Source organism: Plecotus auritus, assembly GCF_963455305.1.
Source record: "Plecotus auritus genome assembly, chromosome: 2".
Taxonomy (NCBI): Eukaryota; Metazoa; Chordata; class Mammalia; order Chiroptera; family Vespertilionidae; genus Plecotus; species Plecotus auritus.
Window position 1 is genome coordinate 208,148,705 of NC_137771.1, and position 12,657 is coordinate 208,161,361.

General features: G+C 37.8%; 1 protein-coding gene across 9 annotated transcripts in view; it reads left to right on the forward strand.

Annotated features, from left to right (window-relative positions):
• PLCH1 (phospholipase C eta 1) overlaps window positions 1–12,657 on the forward strand; it is a gene marked incomplete at its 5' end in the record, with an annotated part of 168,068 nt that overhangs the window by 121,288 nt on the left and 34,123 nt on the right. For all 9 annotated transcript variants that reach the window (XM_080657948.1, XM_080657952.1, XM_080657955.1 and 6 more), the window contains 3 exons: window positions 1,219–1,339; window positions 5,659–5,830; window positions 8,233–8,340. In XM_080657948.1, coding sequence (XP_080514074.1) covers window positions 1,219–1,339; window positions 5,659–5,830; window positions 8,233–8,340 — 401 coding nt within the window. The remainder of the gene's footprint in view (window positions 1–1,218; window positions 1,340–5,658; window positions 5,831–8,232; window positions 8,341–12,657) is intronic.

The window sequence follows — 12,657 nt, forward strand, 5'->3', positions numbered from 1 at the left end:
AAGAGAAATCAGGCTGAGTGAATAGCTAGCCATCTCTAGCACCAGATTTAGGGACCTTGGGGTTAAGCAGGCAGGGGCTGCTGTAGGATATTTATTAATACATTTAGCATATATCTACTGGGTATATAATATGTGTTGGATGCCATATTATGTACCTGGTAGGCTTTTGAGCAAAAGGAGCAGTGTTTTTGAGAAATGAGTCTGATAAAACAAGAGAAGGCAAACTCTAAGTCTGGGAATATGGTGAGAAAGCCAGTGTCTCTCCAGCTTGGAGCCAATGAGGTTGTCTATACATATAACAATATCAGTTTATCAATAACCATATCAGTTACTATGTGCCATATTCTAAGTAACTTTATATGTACTGAATCACCACTGAGACTTATGATCAAGTGCTATTGCTATTTTCCTTTTATAGATGGGAAAAGTAAGACTTTAAATGATTCAATCATTTGCCCATATTCACATAAATCTTGGCAGGACCTGGGGATTTAAACTTAAGAAGTTGATGTTATTTTCTAACTACTGTAGAATTAATAAAATGGAAATAAATCTAATGGAAACGTAATGATTTTAAATAAACAATAATGAAAAACCTTGTTATTGAGATGGTCACTGTGACTTTTTAAAAGACCTTAGTAAACTGAAGAAGTGAAATTAAAGAAACAACCTGTTAAGAAATAGCACTATCCTTGGAACACTTGATTAGATTCAGATCAATTTCATTTTCTTTTTCAAAAATGTTTTTATTGATTTTAGAAAGAGAGGAAGGGAGAGTTAGAGAGGAAAACATTGATATGAGAGAGAAGCATCAATCAGCTGCCTCCTGCATACCACCTACTGGGGATCAAGCCTGCAACCCTGTCATGTGCTCTGACCAGGAATCAACCAGAGACCTTTTGGAGAATGAGACACTGCTCAAACCACTGAGAAACACTGGCCGGGATGATTCAGATCAATTTCTAATGAGAGTTCATAGTACATGCTAAGCTGATTGTGAATATGACATCTTTGTTAACTTATAAGCACTCACAAACAAATTATCTTTAATTCCTTATTCTAATAAACACCTGTTTCTCTGTTTGACATCCTTCTCATGATCATAACATGGTATATGTATAATCTCAAAAAATAAGATAATATTTGTCTGATGTTTCCAGCAATATTAGTAAATGCCAGAAACTTTTGATTGTTGATGTGAAGTTCTGTTTTTGGCAGTTGACTGTTGGGATGGCCCAGATGGAGAGCCAGTCGTTCACCACGGTTATACTCTCACTTCAAAAATCCCCTTCAGAGATGTTGTGGAGACCATCAACAAGCACGCGTTTGTGAAGAATGAGTAAGTGTAGCAACACCTGGGAGGGAAGCTAAGGCGGCACATGGAGCATCACCCGATGTAACGTGACTACAAAAGCACACACTCATCCTTGGAGTAGTCATCTCTTCTTTAAAAAAATTTTTTAATATATTTCTTTATTGATTTCAGAGAGGAAGGGAGAGGGAGAAAGAGATAGAAACATCAATGATGAGAGAGAAGCATTGATTGGCTGCCTCTTGCAGGCCCCCAATTCGCAATCCAGGCATGTGCCCTTGGCTGGAATCGAACCTTGGACCCTTCAGTCCGCAGGCCGACGCTCTATCCACCGAGCCAAATCGGCTAGGGCTAGTCATCTCTTTTTTGCTACCGTGGTTCTCTCCTTCCGACCCAACAAAACATAAAACAAATAATATGGACTCTATGTACATGCTTTCTCATGCTTCATTTATTCTGTTCCCCATCCTGTCTCTAGACATTGCCTCTTCAAAGTGTGATCTTGCAAAGAGTGATCTCAAAATTTCTAAACCAGGGTGTACAGAGTGTCTATAAAGTCTGGAAACATCGGTTACTATACATAGTAGTTTATTGATATTGTATTAAATTTCAGTAAAATAATACCTAGGTTCCAGACTTGCTGGATATCCAAATATGCAGTGTCTATACTAGCTTATGTTAGTAGACCCCTCCTTGATATATGATACTGTTGACTATTTTCTCCCTAATACTTGCTTTTTTCGGTTTCTAGTATAACATTCTCTCCTCCATTGTTGTCATTATTTCTCACTGTCCTTTTTTGGCTTATGTGGTCTTCTATTTCATTTCCTCATTTCTTTAATAGTCATTATTTCCCAAGTTGTTGTCCTTGACCCACTTTTTTGGTTACTTGCCTAATCATACATCCAGAACTTTCCCCCAAAGTTTCAGAACTGTATAGAAAAATTCTTAGTAAAAATTCATCTGCATATCCATCCTATAGGTACCTCAAAATCAGTATATGCTATTATTTATTCAAGAATTTATTTAGATATTTAATGGTGCCTACTCTAAGAAAGGCATATTATAGTAGGTGCAGGGAGCCACAACACTGAAGAAAAGATAACACTTCTAACATCAGGCAGCTTATCCCCTAAACTTAACTTACCATCTCATTCTACCAAACCTACTCTGGCTCCGTACTTTTTTTTTTTTTAGGGGTAGCACTATCAGTGGCTTTAGCCAGAAACTGGGAGTCATTCTCAATTCAGCCAATTCTTTTCAATTCTGCTTCCTAAATTATCCTTTGACTCTATTGCTTTCTCTTTATTTTCACTTCCCCTTTTGTTCATCTCCACACTGGTACAATATTTCTCTCTCTGAAAATACAAGCAAGTTGTCTTTCTTGTCTTAAAGTCCCACACAAAAGCTTCCTCTAGTACACAGCTGTGTCTTCCATGCCTTTCAAAGCCTGGCTCCTTCCTTCTCTTCCAGTGTCTTCTTCCACGAGACTTAGGATTCTGCCTTCACTGACTGTCTTTAGGATTCCCCAGTGATCCCAGATCTTTCACAACTCCCTACCCTTGCATATGCTATTCTCTCCATCTGCAACACCTTTCCCCATTATTCCACCTGCCTAATTCTTACTCATCCTACAATACTGTTTAAGCAGTGTCCCTCTGGCAAACTTACTGCTTACTGATACCTCCAGCTGAGTTAAATGCTCCCCTTTTCTCTTCTTAGTGCCTGAGCATATTTTTATTATGTCATATAGCACTTTCTTATAATTGTTGGTTACTTGCTTTCTTTTTTAAGTCTTTAAGATCAGGAACTCATTGAAAATATGAGGCTATGTCTTATTCATTCTTTTTTTTAATTTTTTTATTAAGGTGTTATATGTGTACATATCTTACCATTGCCCCCCCACTCCCATACATGCCCTGACCCCCCAATGTTTTGCATCCGTTGGTTACTCTTATATGCATGCATATAAGTCCTTCAGTCGATCTCTTATTTCCCCTACCTCTCCCTAACCTTCCCGCTGTAATTTGACAGTCTGTTTGATGCTTTACTGCCTCTGTATCTATCTTTTTGTTCGTCTTATTCATTCTTTATTGCCTAGCAGGTACCTGCAATATACCAGACACACAAGAAACGATTTTTGAATTTAAAGAAGCAAATTCAAATTAGAATTGCATAAAATTAATCTTATGAAAGTTAGTAGCCTTTAAAATTTTTAATATTTGGTCTTGTCATTAATTAACCATGAGCTCAAAATGCTGTTCTAATAAGAGGCACTTACTGCATAGCAGGTTTAGTTTACAGTGTGTTCTTCCTGGAATAACCTCAAGTACTGATTTCTGATGTACTATTACTGCTAGTCTTAGCCGAGTTGAAGAAGGGACTTTACTACTCCATTCCCAATATGTGAAGTAGCCTGTTGAGAAGACCTGCTGCCTGTGTACCTCAAGGGAGTGTCTGGTGACCTGACAGTGCTTGCTTCAAGTTCTGGAATTCTTAAGAAGAGCACTTCAAATTAAAACAACTCACAAGCCTATTTAGCACACTTTAAAAGTTCATTCTTCTTTTCCTTCTTGCATTTTAGTTGCATGTTTAAACCAGGGTTTATCAACCTTTGCACTGTTGACGTTTGGGGCTAGATAACTGCTGTTGTGGGATTGTCTGTTGCATGGGAGATGGTTAGCAGCATCCTTGACTTCTACCCAGTCAATGCGAGTAGCACCCCTCATATTGTGACCACCAAACTTGTCTTCAGAGGTTGATAGATGCCCCTTTGCCGAGGAGGGGGGTGCCGCACAGTTGCCCTCCTCCCCTTTTGATAAACACTGCTTTATATTAAGCATCTTTAGACACTAATAGGCTTTTTATCAATAGGTCGGTCATTTAAACACTCATTGTTAGAATTCCATGATGTGATTGCATAGACCACTAAGGGTTGCTAGATTGTTTTTTTTATCTCGTTTTCTACTGCTCTATGTAAAATCCATGTGAGGACACCAGAGCAAAGAGATTATAGTCAGATAACCAATCCAGCTTCAGCCACAGAGATTCAGCTCTTAAATTATATTCTTTCCTCATGTTTTACTAATGAGGATAGAATATAATTTTAGGAGGTCCCAACATATATGGTGGTGCTTATGCTTGTTATACAAGCCCAGAAATTAAAAAAAACACTTTCTCTACATAGATACATTAGACAGTTTAAATATTGATTTGTAACTCTGGAAAAAACACAGTGTCTCAGAAAATGTATACATACTTTAACAGCTGATAGCTCAGTTTTGAAAATGAAATGTATTTTAATAAACACTGCCTTTAAATTATTCAAAGTGTGTATATACATTTTTTGTGACACCCTATATATTACCTATTACTTTGGAAGATAGTGATAGAAAACTGAAAAAAAAATAAATCTGAATTTGAAATAATTTCTCGATATGAGGGGAAAAAAAACAACACAAAGTCAGAAGAGGAGGAATATCACACAATCAGTTCTGCTCCCTTGCTGGCTTGGGTGCCACCTCTCAGGCTGCCTTTGCTGATCACTTCACTCTGGTCTCAAGTTCTCCGTACAGAAACCGGAGTACTGGTGGAGATGGGATGCTTGAGCTTTCTTTCTTTTTCTTTTATTCTGAAAGCAAAGACTAGTATATAATTATCTACAAATGACTGAAATGCCTGGCATGGGATCTGATAAATTCCATTATTTTATCTTCAAGAGTAGTATTCAAGCTGGGGGCTGATTATGTATTTTATTTGTATGTTTTATTTATAATATATATGATATATTAAATGTAGATATCTGCATTTTATGATATTCAGGGGTCTCTGAGATGTTTCTGGACTTTTAAATAAGACAAAATTACATTATATGAGTTTTATTTCTTTAGGTTTCTTATCTCTCTTAAAATTTTCTCCTTTCTTCATTTAAATCAATCTCTATATAGCTATATCTACATATATCTATATATCTATATATCTATATATCTATATATCTATATATCTATATATCTATATATATATATATATATATATATATATAGAGAGAGAGAGAGAGAGAGAGAGAGAGAGAGATGTATATGGTTATTTTTTTCCATGATACAAAATATCAAACTAAGCAATCCCATAAGGATTGGTATTTCATCCATTATGTCTAGCAAAATGTACTCAGAGGAGGTTTTTTTTTTTTTTTTTTTTTTTTTTAAAATGCATCTCTCATTTGAAGCACTTTAATCGTCACATTTTCACAAGTTACTAGGATTGCGGGAACATAATGAACACGGAATGATTGCTGGAATCCCTGAGTTGCCGTGCTCTGCCTTTAGAATGTGTTGCTGTTCTCGCAGGTTCCCGGTCATACTGTCGATCGAGAACCACTGCAGTGTCCAGCAGCAAAGGAAGATTGCTCAGTACCTGAAAGGAATATTCCAGGACAAACTGGACCTGTCATCTATAGACCCAGGAGAAACCAAGCAGCTTCCAAGCCCTCAAAGCCTGAAAGGCAAAATCCTAGTGAAGGTAACTCCCCAAAGGAACGCATTTAAAGGCATGAATGACCAACTCAGCCCTCCCTCCCTCCCTACAAACTGGTTTCTCAGGAGAATAATAATTACAGTTCATACATGAAGGTTTGTCTTGATTTGTGTATGCACCTTGCTCCAAATTATTTATAGTCATACCTTAAGAAAAAGCTAGCTATTGAGTGATCACGGATTCTGGAATTTATTTTTATGAAGTGAGAACATCACTACTGTAAGCCAAAGGCTTAATATGTTAGTCCTGTATTGGTTCATACTGGAGAACTGTGTGGGGTACAGGGCGAAGAAGGTTCCTGTGTCCATATCTGAAAGCATTTCTTTCAGGTTCTTCTCTCCACTTTCAAGCTTCAATAACTGTCGGCGGGGTTCGGGGGGCGGGGGCGGGTCTTCACAGTTGCTCGGCCCTGGTTAAGTGAGAAGAGCTCCCATCCCAGCGGAGCACAGCACGGACACAGCACCCACAGGACTCGTGTGTATGCGAAAGAGCAGTTGATGACTAGACTGACATTTCCTAAGCAGATTTTTGTGAGAAGGGAAACTTAATACCTGCAATGAATATTATTAATGCAAGGAATAGCCAGAAAGACAGTTCCTTGAGATAGCAGATTGCTTTGTGACTTGACTTAATTCCAGTTCATTTTGTGTTTGGATTAAAACCATCTCGGACAGTTGTATTGTTTTGAGACTAAAAACCTAAGGAAGAGCAGTAGGGTATGAATATTCAAACTGTATTATATGTTGCCTAAAAGGGGTGTGTACAGAAAAGCCAGGTATCACATAGGAGGCGCAAAAAAGTCAAAGAAACTGTGATGTCATAGCAAAACTTTAAGGGAGGGCAGCTGATGAGAAAGATATAAAGTATTCATCTTTGGAATTGGTCAAACCTGTTTTTCTGTTGTTAAATGAAAATTATAGACTGACTCCATCAAAAAGGTGTTGTAATGCAGCGTTTAATTACAAGCTCCAAATAATGCCAGAGATAACACTGTCAATTTTCTTGAAATCTTTCTAAAGTAAACTCTTGTGATGAATACTGATGGCTGCTGGGTTAGAAAGCTAACTGTTACCTTTATCAGCTTGTAAATGCTTCCATGTTTCTTGAATTATCTTTAGCCAATAGCCAGAAGGTTCAATGCAGACTAAGGCCATTTGATTGAAATCTTTCCATTTTAGACAGTGAAACTTAAGGTAAATATTGATGTGGACTGAATCCTTTCTGCATAACTGGACTTTGGTCATTTGACACAGGATGTCCCAGGGCTGATAGGTGTCAGGAGGAGTCAGAGCCGGGAATCTGAGGAACTCAATGGAAGGAATGGTGGGAAATGTGGACTATGAGTGAAGTATTGCAAGGCAGCCAAGGTCTATTTGCTAATAGGGTCATTCTTCAGACTTTAAGGAGATTTCCTAGATCTATAAACCATCACGCTCCTTTTTAAAGCAAAAACAAGGGAACTGATTTTCCTATGTTCCTTTAGCATTAGAGAGATTTTTAATCCAAAAGGTATCATTTGAATGGCTACATACCACTTTGGAGATAGGTAAGTTATTTATTATTATAATAATAACTAAAACACATACACACTTTCCAACCAAATATATATATATATATATATATATATATATATATATATATATATATATTATATATATAATGCTTCTCTTAAGGATGTGGAATGGGGTTATGCTTGTTATAATGAGCCATATATTCTCAGAAATAAGCCTGATTTTTATTTGTAAATATAACATCTCTAATTAATTTATATTTAGTTGAAAGTAATTAACCTACCTTTTCTTGAAAGTCTCTTCTTCCTTGTTTTGCCCATAACTCAAACTGTCTGCTTGCTAGTCACTATGAAGTAATGATTGGACAAGGGATTACACATTTTTATTTTTCATATTAAAAAAAATTTTAAATTGTAGTAAAATGCAATATTACTATTTACCTGCCATCTCCACCCTTTCAAATGTACATTTCAGTAGTGTTAAGTACATTCACACTGCCATGTAACTAATCCTCAGAACTCTTTTCCTCCTGCAAAACTGAAATACCACACCCCTTAACTCCCCATCTTCCCCTCCCCACAGCCCTGGTAACCACTATTCTATTTCCTATCTTTATGAATCTGACTTTTCTGGGTGCCTCATGTAAGTGGGATCATATAGTTTGCTTTTTGTCATGGATATTTTACTTAGCCTAATGTCCTCAAGGTTTATCCATGCTATAGCAAGTGTCCTAATTTTCTTCCTTTTTTTGGCTGAATAATATGCCATTGTATGCATATATCACATTTTGTTTACTGACTCACTTGAATTGCTTCCATCTTTTGGCTATTGTGAATTTATTTTCATTTTTATATTAAGTGTTTTGTTTCATTTCAGGGTAAGAAGCTGCCTTATCACCTTGGAGATGATGCAGAGGAAGGGGATGTTTCTGATGAAGACAGTGCAGATGAAATTGAAGATGAGTGCAAGTTCAAGCTCCATTATGTAAGTGACAGACTTGGCCATAATTCTTACCTGCTATGTGCTGCAGTAAAATGCTGCAGTAAAAGTTGCAGCTGTGTTGGAATCCTCACCAAAATAAGGGTATTTATTGGATAAAAAAGGGTGTTTGTTGAAAGTTACTTCGTGTGCTTGCACACAGACACTCAAATGTTTATTGAGTGAATGTGTCAAGGAGTCTTGTGTCTTCAAGTTGGATGGAATGTTAGTGATTAACCCATCCTACCCTCTCTCCAGAGACAAATCCCCTGCTATTACAACTTGAGCAAAACTCAAATTACAGTTCCAAATGTCACTGTCTTTGTTGAAATAGACTGGCTTTCCTATTGTCTCTCTGCCTCCTGCTAGCAGCCCCGCATGCTGCCTGTCACGGCCGACTCACAGGACCCTGCTGCACAGGGGCTCTAGGATGCCCATCCCCACCCTAAGAAAATGGACCACGGGCCAGAGGATTTCCCAGCTCCTTCAGACGTGGGACTCTTGAGTTGCTCTTTAAGTTGCCACATCTTAATAAAATGGCATGGAATCGTTTGTTGCCTGCATGGTGCTTCAGACCCCTGTCCTACATCAAGGAGCTGCATTTCTAAAAAAGCACCATTCAGCCAGGTCATCCGAGGGAAATGCAAGCCAGGGGGAAATGTAAGGCTTAAAGGGACACCCCCTCCCACCTGGGGGACTAGAATTTCTCGACCTCGCCCCGCCACCCCCATCTTCTGCAACTCATGTGATTGTCAGGATCGCATGACACCCTGAGAGTACCATTTGCTATGTTAGTTTGGTATAGGGCTTACAATTTCACCTATGTAGGAAAGTAGTATTTCTCTAGATATCAGGACTACTGTATTACTCTGCTCTCAGTAAAACAGAGAAGTTGTGTATAAATTCTTCTAATTTGCATCATTGCCCTGAGTTTATCCATTACATTGTTAAAAACAGGCCTGCTCCCTTCTAGACAGTAGTAACTGTGCTACCTCCCTGTGGTACCAAAGGGAGCCGGCATCGTTCTGAAAGGAGGCAAGAGCTGAATGACAGCTGGAGTCTTAGCAGACACTCCTTTCTTGGCTTTGATACACTTTAAAAGATTCAGCTTGAAGTGAAAAGGGAAAATCACCATCTGAATGAATCTCTCGCCTTTTGATAGTTTATCTTGGCTCAATTTATTACCACTCGCTAATGGGGCTCTGGTTTTAGAAAATTAATCTAAATCTATTTACATAAGTGAAAATACACTTAATATTTTAAATAGTTTCTTTTTTACTCTTCCAGATATTTACATATTGTGATTAATTACTTGTGATTATGGGTAATGTGGCTCAAATGTTTTAGCTTTGTTTTACAAACCAGACTTTTGTCTCTGATTTTCATTATCTTTGCATCCTGTTTCCAAGATCTCTTGGTTGCTAGCCTCAGAGGAGTCTATCATTTGAAACAGGGAACACAGAGGTTTGACTGAGTTACAGGTTTAGGGAATGCTGTTTTTAGTGAAAATGATGATGAAAATGTAACTATTATTACAATGTAGTAATTTTTTGCTCTGAGTAAAACCCAAGTTGTCTGGTTTCTACATCCACCCACTTATATAATTTTTTCTTTAATGCCAGGGAGCCTTTTAACTTTCTAAATTAAATATCTATAATTATAAAATTAAATAGCTATAGTTTTTTCTTAATAAGGAAAGATCAGTAACTTCACCTGTAAAAATATCCAACTGAGTCCTAACTGGTTTGGCTCAGTGGATAGAGCGTTGGCCTGCAGACTGAAGGGTCCCAGGTTCGATTCCGGTCAAGGGAATGTACCTTGGTTGAGGGCACATCCCCAGTAGGGGGTGGTGCAGGAGGCAGCTGATTGATGTTTCTCTCTCATTGATGTTTCTAACTCTCTATAAAAAAATCAATAAAATATATTTTTAAAATATCCAACTGAGTTTCTCTTATCTTCAAAGCTTCTTAGTTGGTTTCTAAGAACCCATACAGGAAGATAGTTTCAAACATGATTCCATAAAGATAGTTATGATTTTTAATTTAGATTCTTTGATTTTTCATTTAGATTCTTTGAAGTGAAGGTAGAAAATGCCTTAATTGTGAAATTTTACAAGTGTGACTTTGTTATACTTTCAGAGAGAAAATACATAAAGAAATCAACATTCTAGCCTGGCCGGTGTGGCTCAGTGGTTGAGCATCAACCTATGAACCAGGAGGTCACGGTTTGATTTCTGGTCAGGGCATGTGTCCATGTTTCAGGCTTGCTCCCTAGTGGAGGGTATGTGGGAGGCAGATCAGTGATTCTCTTTCATCATTGATATTTCTATCTCTTTCTTCCTCTCTGTTCTTCTCTGGAATCAATAAACATACACTTAAAAAAAAAGAAATCAACATTGTAGTGGAAATTTATAGTTTTTACTCCACTTTTCCAAATCCCTTTTCTCTAATTTTGAACTCTTCTAAGAAATGGGGCTGTTGTCTTTTGGAAGCCAAAGTGTTATCCTGTAATGACCAGTGGTCGGCAAACTCATTAGTCCACAGAGCGGCAAAACGCGGCTCGCGAGCCGCGGTTTGCCGACCACTACTATAATCAGTCAATTTATACTCCTGTTGTCAGCAGAGGGTTCAAATGCATTATCTGAATGTCAAATGTAAATTGCCTGATCTTACCCTGAATGCCTGATCATATTTTTGCAAAAGAGGATGGACTATGCATAACTATGTGAAACCTTAGAGAAAGTTCTTAACCTCAGTTGTAATGCAACAGGGTGTGGTTAGATATATGTTATATGAATTATTGCAATAAACATTTTAACTTAGCATTCATGAACATTGCAATACTAACTCCTGAGGCTTAAACAGATACATTTGCACATTCAACCAATTTTTATTTAGCATCTCTTATTGGAGATGCCACCATCATGCTATAGGAGTTGGGGCATCTATCGGTAAACAAAACAGACAACAATCTTTGCCTTTATGGAGTTTACACATTACTGAGAGAAGGGGAGGATAGACAAGAATTAAAACAAGTAAGTAACATTTATAGTGTACTAGGCAGTGATAAGTGCTAAAGGGACGAAACGAGAGAAAAAGTGGAGAAAGTGTGTGTATGTGAAGGGTCTATTGAAGTTTTAAATTGGGCAGGAAAGGTCTCAGAGAGAAGGTCATGTGTGAACAAAGACCTGAAGGAAGTGAGGAGTTAGCCATGCTGGTATCTGGGGAAGAATGTTCCAGGCAGAGGGAACAGCCAATGCAAAGATCAGAAGCAGGATTTGTGGCTCGCCCAGCATTACCCTCGTGTTAAGCAGAGCCCTCGCACAGGCTTCCTATTCCTATTAGTCTATTGCTATTTCTTTTCTTTTTTTTTATTTTTCTTTTTTTTCTTTTTTTTTAAATAAATCTTTATTCAGATTATTACAATTATTTCTCCTTTTTCTCCCCATATCTCCCCTCCACCCATTTCCCACCCCACCTTCTGCCCTTACCTCCCCCACACTGTCCTCATCCATAGGTGTATGATTTTTGTCCAGTCTCTTCATGAACCCCCCATACCCCTTTCCCCCTGAGAATTATCAGTCCACTCCCTTTCTATGCCCCTGATTCTATTATATTCACCAGATTATTCTGTTCCTCAGGTTTTTAATTCACTTGATTTTTAGGTTCACTTGTTGATAGATATGTATTTGTTGTTCATAAATTTTTATCTTTACTTTTTTCTTCTTCCTCTTCTTTAAGAATACCTTTCAGCATTTCATATAATACTGGTTTGGTGGTGATGAACTCCTTTAGCTTTTTCTTGTCTGTGAAACTCTTTATCTTCCCTTCAATTCTGAATGATAGCTTTACTGGGTAGAGTAATCTTGGTTGTAGGTTCTTGCTATTCATCACATTGAAAATTTCTTGCCACTCCCGTCTGGCCTGCATAGTTTCTGTTGAGAAGTCAGCTGACAGTCGTATGGGTGCTCCCTTGTAGGTAACTAACTGTTTTTCTCTTGCTGCTTTTAATATTCTCTCTTTGTCTTTTGCTCTTGGCATTTTAATTATGATGTGTCTTGGTGTGGTCCTCTTTGGATTCCTTTTGTTTGGGGTTCTGTGGGCTTCCTGGACTTGTAAGTCTATTTCTTTCACCAGGTGGGGGAAGTTTTCGGTCATTATTTCTTCAAATAGGTTTTCAGTATCTTGCTCTCTCTCTTCTTCTGGCACCCCCATAATTCTGATGTTGGTACGCTTGAAGTTGTCCCAGAGTCTTCTTACATTATCTTCAACTTTTTGGATTTTTTTTTTTGCTTTTTGCTTTTTCGGTTGAGTGTTTTTTGCT